Below are 24,078 nucleotides of genomic sequence, written 5' to 3' on the forward strand. Positions count from 1 at the left end.
GGAAAGATGGACTCAAACAGAAAAGCCTCAAATGGCTGAGCTACAGCACCTGAAATTTACGCAGCAGGTCCTAAGGAGCCACTGAAGGCTTCTGAACACAGGGGTGAGCCCAGCACTTAGGGGGTGAATTTGGTAACAAGGTGTAGGGTCTATCTGGAGAAGGCAATGGCACCCCACTCCAGTGCTCTTGCCTGGAAAATCCCATGGACGGAGGAGCCTGGTAGGGTGCAGTCCATGGGGTCGCTAAGAGTCAGACACGAATGAGCGACTTCACTTTCATTTTTCACTCTCACGCATTGGAGAAGGAAATGGCAACCCACTCCAGTGTTCTTGCCTGGAGAATCCCAGGGACAGTGGAGCCTGGTGGGCTGCCGTCTACGGGGTCGCACAGAATCGGACACGACTGAAGCAACTTAGCAGCAGCAGAAGGAGGTGGTTCATCACCTCCTCTTCAGCATTAACAGCGTTCAGTGAAACAGTTAACTTGGTGAAACATTTCCTGAAACACCAAGTTTCTTCCACAGTCTGTCCATCTCCACCACGGGCCACCTAGGCATGAATTCCCAGTGCCTGGAATGTAGTTGACAGCTGAAAACTATTTGCTGAACAAATCACTAATGCACAGATTACAGCTAAAACTGAGAACAAGATCAGTTCTCAAGGGAAAAGAGACCTGAACCTTGGAAAGATGTCTCTGGTCCGAGAAGGAGAAGAAAAGGAGTGAAGAAATGAAGGGAAGATGAGCCAGAGACAGAGGGGAAGTATCAAACCAGGGAACACTGAAACCAAGAGAAGGAAACATGGAAATAGCAATTGCAGTTAAAAATACTGACTGTCAAAAAAAAAAGAAAAATACTGACTGTCAGGGGAAAGTCCAGAATGAGACCTAAGAAAAGACCTCTGAAGTTGGCAAGAAGATGACTGGGACCAGCCACTTCAATGGAGCTGTGAGGAAAAAAGTGAGACCACACCTATGGAAGAGAGGGGAAGGTGATGAGGGAGATGAGCAAAGAAGGTGATGGAAGATTAAGAAGACCCTCCTGGCATGCCATCCTCACTCATCAATCCATCAACACTATCCAGAGTGCCAGCCTCAAGAAGAGGGAGAAACCTCCAACCAAGATCAAGCTAAGATTCAACTGGATATAGAAGTAGAATGGAAATCTGACAGAGGGGAGGGGAACAGTTGTTTTTTAAGTCCTGCAGCACTATGTAGCAGTAAGTAATAAAAAATACACAGTCATTTATAAGCACGCTGAGGCCAGCAATATTTAAATAAAACCTGAATATCAGTCCTACCATAAGAATTTTGCTTGGACTTTCAGCATCATTCAAGCAACATGTTCTTTTGGACCCTCTCAGTTGTGACGGACTCTCAGCTGCATCCACTTCATCATATGAAGATAATTCCCATCCTTCAGCAAAGGCAAGCAGCGTGTCATCAGCCACAGAGTCCTGGCTTCCGGGGCTTTCATCTGTCACCGTGTCAGCCGTGACTGCGGACAGCGGAGATGCTGATGGCTGCGTGCTGGGTCTCCTGCTGTCCTCAGGGCTCTTTGACGAGGATGCAAACTCTGCTGGGGATGTAGAGCTCCCGGAAAGTTTGTTTTGCAGAAAATGTTTTAAACGAGTTTTCCTAGGAACGCTCTTTCTCGTGATGGCACTCCGAAGCTGAGACTCTTCTGCGATGACGTACACTCGGCGGCGGCCCCGGGTCACGGCGGTGTACACGTGTTGCCAGTGCTGGCGGCCCGCCTTCCCCACCACGTAGACGACCGTCTCCTCCTCCGACCCCTGGGAGGAAAGAACGCACGGGCAGTCTTACTGCTGCACCACGGTTACCTTCCCGCACAGTCTACAAAGGAGACACGCCCTCCAAGTGCTCTCAAGCACATTCAGCCCGGCCAGAGTATTCACGTGAATCTCCCTGAGGTGTTCCATTTTATTCATTATCCCAGAATTGCCATTTTCTAACTACGCTGCCAAGTTTAGGTGTCAGAGACCCACAACTGGTTTACAGAAACCCAGCAATAAACTTCAAGCTGCATGCAGTGCTAAAGCTTCCCTAATAAAAGGGTTTGAAATGGTTGTATGGGCTTTATGTATGTTACTTATATAGCAAAAGCACACACCGGAAATATCCAGGAACAGGACAACAGATAAATAAATATAGGTGAACATACTTGTTTTTCTACATCAAGTATCTATATATGTTGCAAATATCAAAGATGCTTTACAATATAACAAAATTTTTAAAAACTGGAGACGTATGTATAAAAATGATCACAACCACGTAACACAAAATAAAATTATTCTGATCTAAAAAATACAAGGTGAAAACAAATATGTAACAAAAACAAGATAAATCGCAAAACAGGAAGAAAATTCTACCAAAAATTTAACCAGTCTGTTAAACCTATGGATGATTTTTTTTCTTCCACTTTCCGTATTTTTCTGATGTTAAACCATTTATTATTGATAAGTTTATCAAGATAAACAGAACAGAATGACAAACCTTTGATTTCGGGGTTTAGCAAACCAAGAACTGCATAGGCCAAAAAAAATGCCCAATGTCACCAAGTAACTGTGGGAAAACAGTTTCAAGAAAACAATATCAAACTGTGACTATCCTTAATCCCTATGTTTTCAGTGCCAATGTAGACCAAGAAAGGGTTGGAACCATTCTCTCTCCCAATGCTCCCACATTCCTCTGCTGAAAGAGGAATTGTGGACAAAGAACAGGATGAAGCATGTAGAAAACACAGATTTGCACTTAAAAACAAACCCTGTACACACCAAACACTTCCACCTTCCTGGACACAGAGAGTTTGAATCAACACTTCAGATCATAAAAGTTCGATAAACATTTCCTTCTAATGCTGCTGAATCTCAGAAATGAAATTAAATGATACTTATTTCTACAAAAGCTAAATACATTTGCCAGATATAAAGCACCAACACCCTGCCCTTGGACTTTATATTGTGTTTTCCTAAACAGGTAAACGTCTACCTAAACTTAGCTGAGTTCTTAAGCACCCTGTAAGTCTCACTGAGAAAAGTTTAATAGCCTTGTAATCAGTCTCCCTGTACCCACATTCACTGCAATACACTGTCCTCCCAGTGTCCTCCCAGCAGCCACATCTGTCAAATGCAAACCCAGCCACAGCAGATTTTGCCTAAAACCCATTAATGGCTCCCTGGGCTCTCAAAAAAGTCCTAACTCCTTAATATAGCTCCTACAGCCCTTGAAGAGCCAGCCTTGACCCTGTTCCCTTCTTCCCTTCCCACATGTTAGGCTCCATCCAGCACAAAAACTTCCTTGTGGTCCTGCCTGTGCCCCCGTCCCCTGGCTTCCATCTGACCCCCAGATCAGCTGCACCATCACACACTTTCTGGAATCACGTACTTCCACCATCACAGGATTTTTACCAGACTGGACTGTCACCAACTGCCTTAACTGTACTTCTCACTGGACTGTAAGTTCTGTGAAGGCAGGATCACGTCTGTCTCGCTCACTGTTCATCTGGTGTCTCACTGAATGAACGAGGATAAAAATTAAATTGCAGCCAAAGGTGTGCTCCGAAAGCGGGACATGGGCACCTATCTTCACCTCATTGACCTCCGTGTCTTTAAATCTTCCTCAAATCATTAACCACTGCCAAACTTCTTAAAGGAGGCACGTTTTATTTATTTTTCTAAATTTGTTCTGAAACTCAACAACTTGTACAAAGAGACACAAATCATTAATACCCTTCAAGATTTTATGGACCTAGAATCTGAAAGTCTATATAGACCTTAGGGCAGGTAGGGGTCAAAAACTTTTTCTGTGAAGGGTCAAAGTATCAGTATCTTAGGCTTTGCAAACCAGATGGTCTCTATGGCAACCACTCAGCTCTTCCTTTGCAGTGCAAGAGCAGCCATAAGCAACATGTAAATGAATGTGGGACTTTGTTCAAATAAAAATCTATCTACCAAAACCGGTGGTGGACTAGACTTGGCTACCACATTGGATTAACACAGCCCTAGAAGGCCCAGGAGGTGACCTGGCCCACACGCCTCTGACCTCACTGCCCTCCTTGATGTTCCTGTCTCTCAAACCTGCCAGCCTCCCATCTTAGCACTCTGGCCTTTGCTAGTCTGTCCACTTAGAATGTTCTTCTCCCAGATAGTCACAAGGCTCAACTCCGGTATTTCCTTCAAGTCTTTGCTCAAATGCCATCTTCTTAGTGAGGCCCACCCTGACCACCTATTCAGAAACACACCAACAGCTCATCCTCACCTTTTTTCCACAGCATTTACCACCTTCTCATGTAATGCATAGTTTACTTGTTTTTTTTTTTTTTACAGTTGCATCTGTTTCTATCTTCTTCCCCACACAGAAAAGAGTCTGACACACTACATATTTGTTGAACTGAACTTGAAGAACAAAGTATGCTGACACAAGACAACAATCACAGACTTTCTCAGAGGTAAGAGACGTTATTATTTCAACCATGAAATAAGAGCCATATTCAATGGGAAAAAAATTCCAAGGTATCTACTCCAACCTCCACCCAGTAATAGTAAAAACCCTTCACTATTTATTTGTCTAGAAATGCAACAGAAAAACTGGATTGTAAATTTGAAGAAATCTCTCAGAAAATACAGCAAAATGCTAATGAAACTAAAAATAGGAGCACTAATAAATTCAGATAACCAGTTCCGGAAGTCTAATAACTATATAACAGAAGTTCTAAAAGAACTTCTAAAAACCAGAGAAAGCTGAGGATGAGATAATGAAATTATCTAAGAAAATTTCCCAAAACTGAGGAATATGAGTTTCCAGAATTCTAGAGTCCCCATTCTCAAGATCCCTGGGAGAAATTTCTCCAGGATCTCACAGCTAGGAATATTTGCCCTTCTCAACAACTGTGCTCGTTTTCTTTAATCCAATAGACACGGTCAACTGACAGCTTGTTTCTTTGCTTTGGGAACTCTGTCCTCAAGGAAACTTAAAGCAAATCTGCAGTCTATATTAACAAGCAAATAGGACAGTGCACACAGTCATCCCAATCCACTCCTGGCAGGAATCCTTCTGCCAGCTTCACCTTTATTTTCCGCTCGACAGGCATTTCTTTATCTTTTAAAAACTCATGCCCAACTGTGGGCACTGTTGTGAGCCATTTAAATTATTTTTGAAACAGATGGGATAAGTTAATAAATAAAACACAATCCACTAAAAAAAAAAAAACTATGCTAAATAATGTGTACCTACTATTAGAGGATACAGTTTAACCTATACAATTCTCTACACAAGAATGAAGGTTGATACAGCTTTGCCATAATACAACATAACAGCAAAGAGGGGAGTTCAAAACAATGAGATAAATAACAGGGCCACAAATAACTTCTGAGAACTCAAAAATAGTAAAATAAAGCTGAAAAGCAAGTTGCACCAAATGCAAATGTGGAGTCCAGAATGAGATTCTGGAACAGAAAAAGGACATTAATGAAAAAACTGGTGAAATACAAATGAAGTATTAACTATTCAGTTAATAGTATTGTGCCAACAGTAATTTCTTAGTTTTGATAAATATACCAGTTATATAAGATGCTAATATCAGGGAAAGCTGAGTGTAGGGTATATGGGAACTCTCAGTACTAACTTCCCAATTCTTTTATAAATCTAAAATTATTCCCAAATAAAAGGTAATTATTTGTAACACTAGCCATAAGAAAGAACAAGTTTGAGTCAGTTGTAGTGAGGCAGATGATCCTAGAGCCTGTTACACAGAGTGAAGTAAGTCAAAAGATAAAAATATAGTATACTAACACTATATGGAACCTAGAAAAACAGTACTTATAGATGAATCTATCTGCAGGGCAGGTATAGAGATAAACACATAGAGAACAGACCTGTGGACATATAGGGGAAGGGGAGAGTGGGACATACCGAGAGAGTAGCACTGAGACACATATATTACTAAACGTAAAACAGACAGCTAATGGGAAACCGTTGTATAAACAGGAAGCTCAACCCAGTACTCTGTGACAACTCAGAGGGGTAGGATGGTGTAAATGTGGGAGAGAAGTTTGAAGAGGGAGGGGATATAAGTACACTTGTGGCTGATCCATGTTGTTCTACGGCAGAAACAAACAGTACTGTAAAGCAATTATCCTCCAATTAAAAATAAATTTTTTAAAAAGGTCATTACCTCACAAGGGTAGAGGAAGGGGATACATTTGTCAAAATGCACCCCACTTTGTAGTTAAAATGTATATGCAAATTATATCCTAATAAAATTGATTAACAGAGTGAAGTAAGCCAGAAAGATAAAGAACATTACAGCATACTAACACATATATATGGAATTTAGAAAGATGGTAACGATAACCCTATATGCAAAACAGAAAAAGAGACACAGAAATACAGAACAGACTTTTGAACTCTGTGGGAGAAGGTGAGGGTGGGATGTTTCAAAAGAACAGCATGTATACTATCTATGGTGAAACAGATCACCAGCCCAGGTGGGATGCATGAGACAAGTGCTCGGGCCTGGTGCACTGGGAAGACCCAGAGGAATCGGGTGGAGAGGGAGATGGGAGGGGGGATCGGGATGGGGAATAAGTGTAAATCTATGGCTGATTCATATCAATGTATGACAAAACCCACTGAAATGTTGTGAAGTAATTAGCCTCCAACTAATAAAAAAATTTAAAAAAAAAAAAAAAAAATTGATTAAACAAAAATGAAGTTGCATGTTATACGTATATATACACATACATATATAATCAATAATAAATGGTATATACAATACCATTTATGTAAAACTTGCTTACCCTGTTTCTGTATGAATGGACAAATTCAGGTCAGAAATCACTTCAGAGGAGGGTGAGAATGTATGAGGGGAGGGCAAATAAGGCACTTGCTTTGGGCACAAAATTTAAGATGATGCCAAGAAACTTAGCAATCATAAAAAATAATTTTAAAGAACTAAACTCTCCAGAAAGTTGGCATAGAGGGAACATAACTCAACACAATAAAGGCCATATATGACAAACCCACAGCTCAACAAATCATACTCAACAGTGACAAGCTGAAAGCATTTCCTCTGAGATCAGGAACAAGACAAGGATGCCCACTCTCACCACTTTAATTAAACACAGTTTTGGAAGTCTTAGCCACAGTAATCAGAGAAGAAATACAAACATTAATAAACAGAATCCAAATTGGAAAGGAAAAAGTAAAACTGTTACTGTTTGCCAACAATGTGATAGTATATATAGAAAATCCTAAAAATGCCACCAGAAAGCTATTAGAATTCATCAATGAATTCAGTAAGTTGCAGGATACAAAATTAATATACAGAAATCTGTTACATTTCTATATACTAACAACAAACTATTAGAAAGAGAAATTAAGGAAACAATTTCATTTATTATCATCACTCCAAAAAGAATAAAATACCTAGGAATAAAAAGGAGGCAGAATACTTGTACTCCAAAAATTATAACACATAGATGAGAGTAATTGAAGACAACAGAAACAGATGGAAAGATATATTTTCTTGGATTGAAAGAATCAATATTGTTAAAATGATCATACTACCCAAGGCAACCTACCGATTCAAGGCAATTTCTATCAAATTACCAATGACATTTTTCACAGAATTGGAACAAAAATTTTTTAAATTTGTATAGAAACACAAAAGACCTGAAATACCCAGAACAAGCCTGAGAAAGAAGAATGGAGCTGAAGGAATCACACTTGCTGGCTTCAGACTATACTACAAAGCTACAGTCATCAAAACAGTATGGTACTGGCACCAAAAAAAGACACAAAGATCAACGCAATAGGATAAAAAGCCCAAAAATAAACCACAAACTTGTGCTCAATTAATCTATAAGAACAGGGGCAAGAATATACAATGGAGAAAAGACAGTCTCTTCAGTAAGTAGTGATGGGGAAACTAGACAGATAAGTGTAAAAGAATGAAATTAGAACATTCTCTAATACTATACACAAAAATAAACTCAAAATGGATTAAAGAGTTAAATGTAAGGCCAACCATTTTAAAACTCCTGGAGGAAACCATAAGCAGAACACTCTTTGACATAAGTCACAGCAATATTTTGAGGGATCCATCTCCAAAGGAATGGAAACAAAAGCAAAAATAAGCAAATGGGACCTCATTAAACTTAAAAACTTTTGTACAACAAAAGAAATCATAAACAAAATGAAAAGACAACCTATGAACTGAGAGAAAATATTTGTAAACAACGCAACCAGCAAGGGATTACTTTCCAAAATATACAAACAGCTCATACATTTCAAAAAAAATTTTTAAATGGGCAGAAAACCTAAATAGATATTTCTACAAAGATATACAGATGGCCAACAAGCACATGAAAAGATGCTCAACATCACTAATTATTACAAAAATGCAAATTGAAATCACAATGAGGTATCACCTCACACCAGTCAAAATAACCATCATCAAAAAAGTCTACAAATAATAAATGCTGGAGAGAGTATAGAGTAAAGGGAAACCTCCTACACTGTTGGCAGGAATGCAAATCAGTGCAGCCACTATGGAGAACAGTATGGGATTTTCTTAAAAAACTAAAAATAGGGAATTCCCTGGTGGTCCAGTATTTAGGACTCAGTGCTTTCATTGCCAGGCCTGTGTTTAATCTCTGGTTAGGGGGCTAAGATCCCACAAGTCACAACATGGCCGAAAAAAAGAAAGAATGTCATCTGCAGCAATATGGATGGACCTACAGATTATCACTAAGCGAAGTCAGACAGAGAAAGATAAATATCGTATGATATCACATATGTAGGATCTAATAAATGATACAAACAAACTTACTTGCAAAACAGAAACAGTCTCACAGACATACAGTTACCAAAAGGGAATGGGGAGGGGAGGGAGAGATGCGATAAATTAGGTATTTGGAATGAACAGACACACACTACTGTGTATAAATTAAACAACAAAGACCTACTATATTGCACATGGAATTAGATATATTCAATATCTTATAATAATCGATAATGGAAGAGAATTTGGAAACATATATGCATATATATTTATATGTATAACTAAATCACTTTGGTGTGCACCTGAAACATTGTATATCAACTATACTTTGACTTAAGAAAATAATTTAAGTTAAAATTTAGAGCAAAAAAGATCCACAATGAACCAAGTATCAAAATTTTAAATAAAGACAAGCTAAGTAGAGCAAGGGGGAAATTCAGTCCTCCCAGTCCTGATGCCTCCCCCTGGGAGACAGAGGAAGACGACCTGCAAAATGAGGCTTTAACTACAGCGTCTTAGATCTGGAAAGTATAGAGAGCTCTGAAGCAGAACGAGCAAAACGTTAGTGTCCGTACAGTAGGTTCTGTGCTATTGTGTATTTTGTTTACTAATTTAAAAAAATAATAAAAGCAACGAAAATTAGCAAGAAAATAATGCAAGGTACTCCATCTTGGAAAGCTATTTAAATCATTTTATAAAAGTCCACTCTTACCTGAAAAGTATGAATCGTTCTTGCCCATGCATGTTTTATGTGGCAATACTGCATTAGTTTCCCAAAATCCACAGTTACTTCCAGGCCAGCCATATTATTAATGGTCAAAAATCTTCTCTTTCCAAAAGTTACATCAGTTTTATCCTGTCACCAAAACAAATAACTGCTCTTTATGTTTTCAAATACGTATTCTGCAAAGGTCTATTTGGGATTGAACATAAAATGCAAGCACCTTATAAATAAAATAGCATGAATCATTGTTAAGAATTTCAAAAAGCTTAAAATCTATGCTTGAGCACCAACTGAATACAGACACACCCAAATACTTTAATAAACATAAGTGGAAGTTTTTGATCATTGAAATTTAACCTTAATTTGACCCTTCGGAGAACAGTTTGTGTTGCTGTTCTTACTCTGAAGACTATACATTTTACTTCTTGCAATGATTGTATAAGTTGCATATATTCTTGGCAAAGAGTTCACTTTTCTTTACAAATTTTAAAGAATAAACTTTTAAGTTTACAAAGGTGTTTATACAATGAGGGCAAATTCAAGGAGACCACTTGTATAGCTTCTATATTTAAGCAGCAACCAAGGAAATGCTGCTTTGTAAAACATAATAAGTGTATCACTTGTCCCTTGGTTTTGTTACTTGAGCACTTCAAACTTACTAAAAATTTGTTTCTTCACAAAGTCTCCCAGAAAATCTAAGAGAAAGGAACATTTCCCAACTAATTTTATGAGGCCAGCATTAGTTGGCTTCATAAACTCAGAAAAGATATCACTGAAAAACTACAAACCAAGATTCCTCGTGGATACAAAGCCAAAAATTCTTAACAAAAAATTATGGAAGAAAAATGTGAACTCTCATATGATTATATTCTGAATCAATCCTCAGGAAATAAAAAGAAAACCAAATCTATCCTTCATAGGTAAAAAGGTACTATTTTTCTGTTATCACCTACCGCTGTTATAAAAAATATTTCTCCATTGCAGAGTCGAGTACCACTTTCAAAGTCATGCTTATTTTTAGCAAAACCAGGAGTACCACCATTAAAGTCTTCGCCACTGGCGTTTAATTCATTACTTTGTTGACTGTTCAAAGTATTTTCAGGGAGTAACTCTGAGAGATACGCATTCCTGGTACAACAAATTTTATCACCAACTCCAAATTCAAGTCTATTCTGGTGGTTTCTGGGATAGAAAATAAGAATACAGTATGAGAGTTTGGAAAACCTCAATTTCATATTCTTTATGCACTGATTCCCACTCAGATCTGATCCAATTCTCAAAATAATTTCCACAGACTCTTCACATCACCTTTGTTCTCCAAAGGTCACCAAGAAATCAGCAGGCTCCCAGAGTTGTGATCTGATTACCTACACTCACTGCAGGACCTCAAACTCAATGACATTTCCCAGCTGACTTCTTTCAAGCTAGAAGTTTTGGCATAAAGGCTGATATCTGTCTTTCCCTTCACATTCCAAAAGTTACCAAAAGTCTTATTGACTCTACCTTTTAAATTCATCCTCTCCTCTCCTATCTCTGTTATCACTACTCTAATTCAAGTCTCACACATTTATACATATTTCTATTATAATAATTATGACACTGTATCAGAGTAATAGCAGCAAATTGGTAAATGCTTTATGTTATTTCATTTCATCCTTACTACAACGTTATGAGGGAGATTCTGAGTAAGTATGTAAGTATGCTTACACGGGAAGGTGAAATTACCTGCTCAGGACTGAGACCCAGACTCGATGGCCCCAATCACGTGCTTTTTAATTTTTTTTTAACCCTTTGTTGGGGTACCTATCATGTTTTTTGTCTCTTTACTCAATAGACAAGTAGATCCTCTAGTAACTTACACATTTCTGGGTTCTCTGCACTTAATAAATGGTATTATTAAGTGAAAGTCGCTCAGTCATGTCCAACTCTTTGTGACCCCGTGGACTAATACAATCCATGGAATTCTCAAGGCCAGAATACTGGAGTGGGTAGCCTTTCCCTTCTCCAGGGGATCTTCCCGACCCAGGAATCAAACTGGGGCCTCCTGCATTGCAGGGGGATTCTTTACCCACTAAGCCACAAGGGAAGCCCTATTGATAAATGCAAGAGAAGTTATTTAGCCTGTCCTACGTGTGAACAGCACAGCTTTTCTATCCGCTCATTTCCCCGATAGATGTTCACCTAAGGGTCTCTCTGCAGGCATCCTGTTGCTAAGGTTCTTGAACACATTCCACTCTTATCTAATTTGAAAAACCGCCCTAAATTCTCAAAGCTCAGTGTGTAGAGGCTAGAGGTAGGAAACCGCAAGGACAATTTTACTCCTTATTTTTCTCATTACGCTGATGGCCAAAAATTCCTAAGGACCTATCTCATACTTAATTGAAGAGATCATCTGACTTCACAATGGAGAAAAAAGACTTTTAAATATGCAACTACAATGATAACCGTCAATGATAAACTGCAATGATAAGCAAACAAAAGGACGGAGAATCCAGGAAGCACTGTCCTCACCTGATTAGATGTCCTGTGTAGTGCTGGCAACAGCACGCGTTGATCACGTCACAGTCCTGCCTGCAACACAGGAAAACGCAAGGGTCACTTTAACGGAATCTCTTTTGCGTAGATTTCTTTTACCAACAATTATGACATATGGGATTCTATCAAAAGTTTCCAGAGCTTTCCTCAGGAAAAGGTATTTAGTAATTGTGATTTAAATACAAGCATTTCTTCCGTTCAGATTTCCAAATATAATATTTGGTAGAAAGAGCCCTCTTTAGAGAATTCCCTGGTGGTCCAGGGGTTAGGACTCAGTACGCTCACTGCCATGGGCCTGGGTTCTATCCCTAGTCAGGGAACTAAGATCCCACAAATTGTGCACTGTGACCAACAAATAAATGAACGTATGAATGAACAGCCCTCTTTAAAAACTGCCTTCTGCTGAGTCTACCAAAGAAATACCTCAAAATAAGAGAGAATTCATAGTGATGAACTACTAGAGTCTCCCATTTCAATAGCATCTGGATTAATAAGGTATGAAATTTAAAAGATGCAGTTTTAAAAACAATACAATATTGTAAATGCTTTACCTTCTAAATGCAATAAATTGTGATGTCTTCACGTCTTCTAGGTCCTTTTCTTTGAGTAAAGTACTAACTGCAGAATATAAATCTGGTAGTTCAAGAGAAAAATATTAACACAGAAAAGCACTGAATTATAACACTGTTTCAATCAGTCAGTTCAGTCCCTGAGTCGTGTCTGACTCTGTGACCCCATGGACTGCAGCACACCAGGCTTCCCTGTCCATCACCAACTCCCAGAGCTTACTCAAATTCATGTCCATTGAGTCAGTAATGCAATCCAACCATCTTATCCTCTGTTGTCCCCTTCTCCTCCCACCTTCAATCTTTCCCAGCATCAGGGTCTTTTCCAGTGAGCCAGTTTTTCCCACCAGCTGGCCAAAGTATTGGAGTTTCAGCTTCAGCATCAGTGCTTCCAATGAACATTCAGGACTCATTTCCTTTAGGATGGACTGGTTGCATCTCCTTGCAGTCCAAGGGACTCTCAAGAGTCTTCTCCAACACCACAGTTCAAAAGCATCAATTCTTCAGCACTCAGCTTTCTTTATAGTCCAACTCTCACACCCATACATGACATTGGAAAAACCATAGCTTTGACTAGATGGACCTTTGTTGGCAAAGTAACGTCTCTGCTTTTTAATATGCTGTCTAGGTTGGTCATAACTTCTCTTCCAAGGAGCAAACGTCTTTGAATTTCATGACTGCAATCACCATCTGCAGTGATTTTGGAGGCCAAGAAAATAAAATCTGTCACTGTTTCCATTGTTTCCCCATCTATTTGCCATGAAGTGATGGGGCCGGATGCCATGATCTTAGTTTTCTGAATGTTGAGTTTTAATACAACTTTTTCACTCTCCTCTTTCACTTTCATCAAGAGGCTCTTTAGTTCTTCTTCACTTTCTGCCATAAGGGTGGTGTCATCTGCATATCTGAGGTTATTGATATTTCTCCGGGCAATCTTGATTCCAGCTTGTGCTTCCTCTAGCCCAGCATTTCGAATGATGTACTCAGCATATAAGTTAAATAAGCAGGGTGACAATATACAGCCTTGACGTACTCCTTTTCCTGTTTGGAACCAGTCTTGTTCTATGTCCAGTTCTAACTAACTGTTACTTCTTGACCTGCATACAGATTTCTCAGGAGGCAGGTCAGGTGGTTTGGTATTCCCACCTCTTTAAGAATTTTCCACAGTTTATTGTGATCCACACAGTCAAAGACTTTGGCATAGTCAATAAAGCCAAAGTAGATGTTTTTCTGGAACTCTCCTGCTTTCTCGATGATCCAACGGATGTTGGCAATTTGATCTCTGGTTCCTCTGCCTTTACTACATCCAGCTTGAACATCTGGAAGTTCCTGGTTGACGTACCATTGAAGCCTGGCTTGGAGAATTTTGAGCATTACTTTGCTAGTGTGTGAGATGAGTGAAATAGTGCAGTAGTTTGAACAGTTTTTGGCACTGCCCTTCTTTGGGATTGGAATGAAAACTGACCTTTTTCAGTCTTGTGGCCACTGTTGAGTTTTCCAAATTTGCTGGTCTATTGAGTGCAGCACTTTCACAGCATCATGTTTTAGGATTTGAAACAGCTCAACTGGAATTCCATTGCCTCCACTAGCTTTGTTCGTAGTGATGCTTCCTAAGGCCCACTTGACTTCACATTCCAAGATGTCTGTCTCTAGGTGAGTGATCACACCATCGTGGTTATCTGGGTCATGAAGATCTTTTTTTATAGTTCTTCTGTGTATTCTTGCCACCTCTTCTTAATATCTTCTGCTTCTGTTAGGTCCATACGATTTCTGTCCTTTATTATGCCCATCTTTGCATGAAATGTTCCCTTGGTATCTTTAATTTTCTTGAAGAGATCTCCAGTCTGTCCCATTCTATTGTTTTCCTCTATTTCTTTGCACTGATCACTGAGGAAGGCTTTCTTATCTCTCCTTGCAATTCTTTGGAACTCTGCATTCAAATGGGTATACCTTTTTCTCCTTTGCTTTTTGCCTCTCTTCTTTGCTCAGCTATCTGTAAGGCCCCCTCAACCATTTTACCTTTTGGCATTTTTTTTTCTTGGGGATGGTCTTGATCACTGCCTCCTATACAATGTCACAAACCTCTGTCCGTAGTTCTTCAGGCACTCTGTCTATCAGATCTAATCCCTTGATTCTAGTTCTCACTTTCACTGTATAATTGTAAGGGATTTGATTTAGGTCATACCTGAATGGTCTAGTGGTTTTTCCCTCCTTTCTTCAAATTAAGTCTGAATTTGGCAATAAGGAATTCATGATCTGAGCCAGTCAGCTCCCAGTCTTGTTTTTGCTGACTGTATAGAGCTTCTCCATCTTTGGCTGCAAAAAATATAATGAATCTGATTTCAGTATTGACCATCTGCTGATGTCCATGTGTAGAGTCTTCTCTTGTGTTGTTTGAAGATGGTGTTTTCTATGACCAGAGCGTTATCTTGGCAAAACTCTAACAGCCTTTGACCTGCTTCATTTTGTACTCCAAGGTCAAATTTGCCTGTTACTCCAGGTATCTCTTGACTTCCTACTTTTGCATTCCAGTCTCCTATAATGAAAAGGACATCTTTTTTGAGTGTTAGTTCTAGGAGGTCTTCATAGAATCATTCCTGGTTGGGGCACAGACTTGGATTACTGTGATATTGAATGGCTTGCCTTGGAAACAAACAAAGATCATTCTGTCATTTTTGAGATTGCATCCAAGTACTACATTTCAGATTCTTTTGTTGACTATGAGGGCTACTCCATTTCTTCTAAGGGATTCTTGCACACAGTAGTAGATATAATGGTCATCTGAGTTAAATTCACCCATTCCTGTCCATTTTAGTTCACTCTTTCCATCTCCTGTTTGACCACTTCCAATTTGCTTTCATTCATGGACTTAACATTCCAGATTCCTATGCAATATTGCTCTTTACAGCATCGGACCTTGCTTCCATCACCAGTCACATCCACAACTGGGTGTTGTTTTTGCTTTGGCTCCGTCTCTTCATTCTTTCTGGAGTTAGTTCTCCACTGATCTCTAGTAGCATATTGGGCACCTACCGACCTAGGGAGTTCATCTTTCAGTTTCCTATCTTTTTGCCTTTTCATACTGTTCATGGGGTTCTCCAGGCAAGAATGCTGAAGTGGTTTGCCATTCCCTTCTCCAGTGGCCCACTTTTTGTCAGAACTCTCCACCGTGACCTGTCCGTCTTGGGCTGCCCTACATGGCATGGCTGACAGTTTCAGTGAGTTAGACAGGACTATGATCCATGTGATCAGTTTGATTAGTTTTCTATGATTGTGATTTTCATTCTGTCTTCCCTCTGATGGATAAGGATAACAGGTTTATGGAAGCTTCCTGATGGGAGAGACTGACTGAGGGGAAACTAGTTCAGAATTCCTGCTAAGGGGTCTCATCAAATGGGATACAGGTTCACCATGGGAGCATCAACCTTATTTGCTTCATCAGCCAGAACAAAAGAAAACAGAATGAAGGCAAGGGTTCCAGACATTCTCTCTCAACCACTAGCCCAGACTGCTCCTAATCTGTAGTATCATCACTGCATATTTATCGATGGTTTGTAAATGCTGAATTTAAAGTATGAGCAAGAGGCCAAAACATGTAACAGAATCACTGATGTGCGACTTCTGTTTTAAGCTCTGGTGGCACTAGTGGTCATTAGTTATAGTTTGAGAATCTATATGCTTTGCAATTGTGATTTCATCTTTAATTTAATCATCACAATATGCATATAATGCACGTATTATTATATCCAGAGCTGACATTTAGCTGATACCGACCAGTATAAAATAGGGAGATATTTCTATAATGACTAGAAAACAGCTACTCCCCAAACACCACAAAGTCCTCCCTCGCATCCCAACCATGTCTTTCCCTCCTCCAGAATCCCCAGATCTCCCCATGATTCAACAAGTAATAGGTTAACCCTGACACAGGAAGAACATCTATTCCAATAGTGACCAGACTCTAAACAGCTATTAAATAGTTTAACTCTCACCACTGATTACACCCTTGCTACGAAAGGGAAACTGAGGCCCTTGGAAGTAAAAGAAGTCTTCCAACAGGGTAGGGTGGCCAGCTTCCCTCTTTTAGCCCTCAAATCACTGATGGTGATAATGTCCACTTACAACTTGTCCTTCCTCACTGCCTGAGAAGCTGGCTTCCTCTCATCTCTCTTAGCAATGTTATAAATCAGGGAACATTTCTCAGGAAAGAGAGAAGATATAAAAATTGGGGAAAAAACTTTTAGGCTTTTAGGTCTTTCCCTCATAGATAAATCAAAAGGGAATGAAAAAGCCCAGTACTTGTAAGCCTTCCTCTAGGAAGACAGAATTAGTTGCTCATGGAGCCCTTCATTTTTCAGATGAAGGAAGGGTTATCAGTAAAACATGGCCAACACTCAGCTTACCTCCAGCCAAGCCCTGCTTGCAAAGGTCTCCCAGAACCCTGTTTTCTTTCACACGTACAGGATCATGCTATTCTGCTCCCTGCTCTGTTCGCTCTCCCTACATCTCCCCGATCAATATACACACTGTATTTCCTTAATTCAGAGATAGGCATTTCTTCTCACATTTTAGCATCACTGGAATTCCAGCCTGTCTCAGGGCTTTGTATCCTGCAATAATGGGAATAACTGGGTAATTTATTAAGAAATACTTATTTCTTAAGTATTAGGTAATAATATTTAATTATTCATGAAAAAATACTATATGCCTAAGGAGTATTTATTCAATTCTCTTAAAGAAGAGACTCGTTTTCCAGCTTAAGTTTATAATTAAGATAGAGAAACAGCATCAGCTAAGCTCTGCTACCATTCTGAAACAACTTTATTTTTTAAGTACATTCTCATTAATGAAAAGAATGGGTGCCAGAAATAAAACTTATTTCAGGTAGATCTAAATGGAATAGCAGAGAAAGAAAGTTTCTTAACCATAGCTGTCTCATTTTCTTCAATTGTACTAATATCTACTATGAACTAAGCTATGGTGACGATAAACATTATCTATAAATTATTCACAACATGTGGAATAAAAAACAAGCCAAAAAACAATGCATGGCTTATAATCTAATTTATGTAAAACTAATACATGTCTGTGTATGCACGGCAACCCACTCCACTATTCTTGCCAGGAGAACCCCACGGGCAGGGCAGCCTGGCAGGCTACAGTCCACAGGTTTGCACAGAGTCCGACACGACTGAAGTGACTTAGCACGTACACATGGATATAATTAAGTTTTATAAAGATAAGCACCAAGATCTTTCTATGGATGTAACTTTTATGGGAGTTGACTCAGGAGAAGACGAGTGGGAATAACTAAAGGAAATATTAATTTTTATTTCAAATGCTTCTGTATCATTTGACTTCTGCTAAGGAATGTACATGGTTTCTATAATTTAAAAAAAAAAAAAACCACCACCAAAAGCATTTATAGAATCCCATTATTACATGATCTCAGTTAAAAAAAGAATATCATAACGTGTGAATGAACACTAACCCAAGGGAACTGAGATGGGGACACACAGGGAGGAAAGGCTTACAGATGAAGTTGGATGTCAATTAATGTCACATGCTGAGTGAAAGCTGCTAAGAAGCACATAATTTGAAGAACTGTGGCAACTACAATAAATCCTCAATAATAACCCAATTCAATTTTGAGTAAACTACTACACTATTTTTAAAAGCTTGCTAAGCAAGTTTATAATATAAATATCCAAAGGTATAATCTATTTAAATAAATTCATTTGGAGTAATAATTTAATATCTATTATTTACAAAAAAATAACATCACTTTGCCAACAAAGGTCCATCTAGTCAAAGCTACGGTTTTTCCAGTAGTCATATATGGATGTGAGAGTTGGACTATAAAGAAAGCTGAGCACCAAAGAACTGATGCTTTTGAACTGTGGTGTTGGAGAAAACTCTTGAGAGTCCCTTGGATTGCAAGGAGATCCAACCAGACTTGATTTTGCAGGGCTCCAAAATCACTGCAGATGGTGACTGCAGCCATGAAATTAAAAGATGCTTGCTCCTTGGAAGAAAAGTTATGACCAACCTAGATAGCATATTAAAAAGCAGAGACATTACTTTGCCAACAAAGGTCCATCTAGTCAAGGCTATGGTTTTTCCAGTGGTCATGTATAGATATGAGAGTTGGACTATAATGAAAGCTGAGTGCCAAAGAATTGATGCTTTTGAACTGTGGTGTTGGAGAAGACTCTTGAGAGTCTCTTGGACTGCAAGGAGATGCAACCAGTCCATCCTAAAGGAAATGAGTCCTGAATGTTCATTGGAAGGACTGATGTTGAAGCTGAAATTTCAATACTTTGGCCACCTGATGCAAAGAACTAACTCCCTGGAAAAGACCCTGATGCTGGGAAAGATTGAAGGCAGGGGGAGAAGGGGATGACAGAGGATGAGATGGTTGGATGGCATCACCGACTCAATAGACATGAGTTTGAGTAAACTCCGGGAGTTGGTGATGGACAGGGAGGCCTGGCGCGGTGCAGTCCATGGGGTCGCAAAGGGTCAGACACAACTAAGTGACTGAACTGATTTACAAAAAAAATAACATTTACATAGCTCCTCAAAACTGACAAATGTCCTCAACCTTCACAACTGTTCCACACTGTCACTATTACCCCCATTTTATCAGTGGTGGAGTGATCAGACACGAGTCATACACACAGGGAGAAGAGTCCCTTGTCCCACGCATTTTCTCAATCTTATCACCCTGTTATCCTAATACTCCTAATTAGAAGTAATGTTTGTCCATTTTATTAGAAACAGAACTGTTAGGAACTCAGCTTAGCAACAGTTTGACAGCCATTACTTTTGTTTCACAAATGTCCTAAAAACAACAAATGTTTCCAACTGCTGTAAAAAAAAAAAAAAGCTTCATTCATTAAGAATAAACTTGGGATTACTGGAGCTTTTGCTTTACTGTAAACCAATCATCTTCAGCCCTGGGTCAGGAAGATCCCCTGGAGGAGGAAACGGCAACCCACTCCAGTATTCTTGCCTAGAGAATCCCATGGGCAGAGGAAGCCTGGCAGGCAACAGGCCATGGGGTCACAAAGAGTCAGACGTGACTGAGCACCGCACAGCAAACTAATCATCTACATCACTTATTTACTCAACAAATATTTACTAAGTCCTTTATGCATGAGCTTACTTCTTTACAAAATTCAAAAGTAATCTGCTTCTGATGATTAATAAATTTATTAAATTATTACATTAAATAAATCTATTTTCAGTGCCTAATGTTTTACTAGCAATATTTATATTACTGTCAAATAAAATTATAAGTATTTAATAACTCAATTATAAAACCGAAATATTTAACCCTGTATAACATAAAAGTTAACACTTACAAAACTGATGATTGCTTTTTGAGGACTGAGAACTGGCATCTTCTTCTGGGAGTCTGACAAAAATAAATGATTTATCTTGTATTGAGACAGGGAATGTCAGATTATCAGAGATATTCACCTCTGCATCAAATGTTGGAAACTGGCATCTTGAGATTCTTAAATAAAGATAAGATAATACACCAAGAACATTAGTATCCAAAAATGTGTTTTCACATACGAGCAGAGATAATGTCATTACAATAATACCTGTGAATAGGTCATAAACAGGGTGAAAAGGCCACCTATACATGCATTATAAATAGCAAATGAGTTTCAAAACAGACTTAGCAAGACCACAATGCTACATTTATCCATCAGTCCCCTACTCCTAGCATATTTAAAGTATTAGAAAAAAAAAATAAAGTATTAGAAAAAATTTACCAAGCAACATTCTGAGAACTTGATCTACTTTTCTCCAAACCACAAAAGAACCACACAAGGTAGGTATTATCCTCATTTCATAGATAAAGCAACATGATGCTTAGCTGACTACAGTGGGGATGTCCAAGATCACAGAGGTAGAAAGAAGAGCTAGGACGGAAATTTGGACCCACTGGGCTCCACATTTCTACTTAAATTAATTTAGACTCTTTGGGGGCTTTTACATACATGTACATCACACTCTTTCTTTTCCCCTTTCTTCTGTTATATATCATATCTATGGGCTCATCTTCTCAACTGAACCAAGTATCCACATCTTCTCTTTGCTTCTGTTCCCTCCTCACTCATTTTTTATTCTTGTACACCCCAAGATTAGCAAGCCATAACAGAAAACATAGTAAGGGCCAGTGGCATTGTCATACTAGAGTCCCTCCTTGGCTATTTGTTAGAAAACTGACTCCCTGTAAAGACCAACAGCAGCCTAGCTATCAAAGGTACAGTTCCCTATTGTGCATCATCTTCAACCCTTCCCAAAATGGTGGAAAGAGAAGAAAGCAGAGAGGAGATGACCAGCCCTGCTGAACTGTCCCAGATTTAATTTGGGGTGCTGAGAATCACCATGGACTTCCTGTTCTGCTTCTGACCCAGGACATGTAACACTTCTGTCTCTGTTTATGGTATCACGAGGACTCATCTATCATTAACCACTTGGTGATGATGACCAAGAAGCAATGATGAAAGGAGCAAAGCCCAAAAGATACTGAAAAAGTTACTAAAAGGAATTCCTAAGTTTCAGAGAAAATTGAGTTCTAAGACATCTTCCAAGATTTCTAGACTTTAAAATGACCAATCATCTACCAATATTCCAAAACCGAGGCTGCCTTTATGTAGGGGCAGAAGAGCTATAGGTAAAGAATATTACATATCAACTACATTATTTTTCATAATGTCTCAATATGAAACTACATCATCTACACTGTTCCTATCCATTCTTTCCCTACCTCTCTATTCTCTCCAGGGTAGACAGGGACAGGGAGATAGTTTTTGCTGACATCCAAGCAAGAAAATGTTTAGACAACAAAAACAGCATCTTGTAGTCTAATGTAATATCCTGTCCTGCTGAATATCTGAACCAGATAGCTACTGCAAAGACCTCCATATAAGCTATCAAGTTTTTCATCTATCATTAAAGAAATAGAAACTCTTCTGACAGAAAACAAATCATCATAAAGAAAGTACTCTTTAAAAAAAAGTACTTCTTTGAGCAAAATCTACCTTCCAATTCAATTCTACATTAATTAGTAAGTCATTTTTGGTCCTCAAGTACAGTAAAAAATCTAGTTCCAGATCCTAAGCCCCACATGGATACATCCAGGTCCAATGGCAGGACAGAGGTACAAAAAATGTGCAAAGAAGACCTAAGACAATGAAGTTTCATGCTAAATTCATGATCATAGCAATAGTTCAGGACCCAGGCTGTATTTTTACACCAATCAACTATAATCCTCTGCCACTCAGTTGATTGCCCCATGATCCCAAGAATTCCCTAAGCAATGGCTAGTGATAAAGTAGAACCAAAAATAATTCCATGCAGATACAGAAATAAAGGATGCACTACAGCCAATAAAAGGAAATGAAACCTGAAAAAAAAAAACAACCAACAAAGAAAAAAATAGCACCTTGTAAGAGTCGGAAACAAAGATAAATTGTGGCCCACAGAATAAACAGTTTCTTAATATTCTGTAGTCCCATCACATCTATTACAGAGGATTACGCTAAAGGCTTACACAAAGATTACGGGAACAGAAGGATTCTTTCCTACTCTTAAAGTAATATGCCACAGGTATCACCAGGATTCATCGAGGAGTAAAACATCTTTTTATGCTTTGGGTTCTCCCCTTATAAAAATTACAGGAAATGTATTCCCCAGTTTGCCCTTGAACTCTAATGAACTCATTTCCAATTCTCTGTTCCCCTTGGGTTTATTCTGGTGTCTAAGCTTGATGCAATTTTATTTCACAAATATACCTTTAAAATTAAGAAAACATATTTATTCTTAAATTTCAACAATTTATGTTGGGCCAATAATGAAAAATATTAATTTTGCTTTTCTAACTGTGGTACAAAAGATATACATATACTGAAGGATAGAAAAGTTTTGCTAAAAGAGTATAGTAAACACACTGCACTGAATCACCTTAATTCAAAAGCTTGTATTTTTCCTTTATTTTCAATACAACAGAAAGAAAACGCAGAATTTTAGTCATAATATACCTTGTAGCATTGTCCACAATTAGTTCAGATTCTGCTCTATGGTTTGTCTTTAGTTCAATAGCACAATTTCTTGATTTAAGAGTTTCAAAAAGATCTTTCAGCAAGTTACCAGGTTCAATGCTAGGTAACTGTCTAACATCACCTGAAAAGGGGAAAAAGTAGATACAGTAGGTTTTAAGTAACTAGGATTTTGAAATTTAGAAATTACTTTCATTTCTCGCTACTGATAAATGCTATAATTATAAAGACTTACTCTGAGAAGAAAAGAAAAAAAAACTTTGCTTAAAATTACTTAAGAACATTAAGTCTTCAAAAATATTCAACAACATAAGCCATTCCAATTAAAGAATATAAAGTATAAAAACAGTGATAACACTGTAAAGTAAAATGTGAATTGAACTTCTTTGGTATGTTTACAGATATGTGTTGGGGCATATATTTTCACCACCATGTAAAGAAAAAAACAGATCTTAGGTATCTATAATTTAGTCATTTATTCAATCTTGCCCAATGTCTTACTAAACATGGAAAAATCTATGGCCTCAAATAAATAAAATTAACATAAAAGTGTGAAATAAATCCACTGCATTTGATAATAGATAAATTTCAGTAAGGTAATGATAATGTTCTGCTCTATTACACATCTTTTTACTTTAAACAAACAAGCAAACCCTAGAGAAAAGAGAAACTATTTTCTCGGAAACTGAGAGAATGCTTTAACTATTAATAGAATCAACTGCTTATACAATATCCTCAAATACCTAATATATTGATTCTCTCATTGCAATTTTATTTTCTCCTCCACTAAATCATATATAGTCTATATGCCGGTACTATCCAATAGAATCTAACTAAATCTCACCAAAATTGGAAAGGACTTACGCTAGTGAGGTCTCTTTTGCACTATTAGCTTAAAATCATAAAAATTACTTTTAAGGGGTCTATCATTCAGACTTTTTATTATTTCCAAATGATCTACACCCTGATTTACTCTGAGTCTGTGACAATTTTACTATTTTAATAGTCATCATTTAGGTAATTACCGTAACCCCTCACAACTCTTATTTCATTCACAACCTAGCTTGCTAATAATTAACCAAAACAAAAAGCCACTGAGCTGATAGAGGTGGTCAAACCGAACTCAGACAGCCTTTAGTGTGGGCTCTGAGAAACGCCTTCTCGCCTGTAGGATCTGGATATTAAAACACTGAAATGGTATAAACAATACTGTGTATGTGTGTGCATGCTCAGTCGTGTCTGACTCTGCAATCCTATGGACTGTAGCCTGCCAGACTCCTCTGTCTATGGGATTTTCCAGGCAAGAATACTGGAGTGGGTTGCCATTTCCTTCTCCGGGGGATCTTCCCGACCTAGCGATTGAACCCATG

The 24,078-nt window shown here is 38.4% G+C and overlaps 1 protein-coding gene across 1 annotated transcript in view; it reads right to left on the bottom strand.

The window, feature by feature from the left end:
* The window catches only part of HELB (DNA helicase B), a 44,194-nt gene that overhangs the window by 9,704 nt on the left and 10,412 nt on the right, over positions 1-24,078 (bottom strand). The window contains 7 exon segments of the mRNA XM_043887861.1: positions 1,300-1,794; positions 9,517-9,660; positions 10,482-10,710; positions 12,040-12,099; positions 12,615-12,696; positions 19,997-20,151; positions 22,691-22,832. Coding sequence (XP_043743796.1) covers positions 1,300-1,794; positions 9,517-9,660; positions 10,482-10,710; positions 12,040-12,099; positions 12,615-12,696; positions 19,997-20,151; positions 22,691-22,832 — 1,307 coding nt within the window.

Source organism: Cervus elaphus, chromosome 3 (genome assembly GCF_910594005.1).
Source record: "Cervus elaphus chromosome 3, mCerEla1.1, whole genome shotgun sequence".
Taxonomy (NCBI): Eukaryota; Metazoa; Chordata; class Mammalia; order Artiodactyla; family Cervidae; genus Cervus; species Cervus elaphus.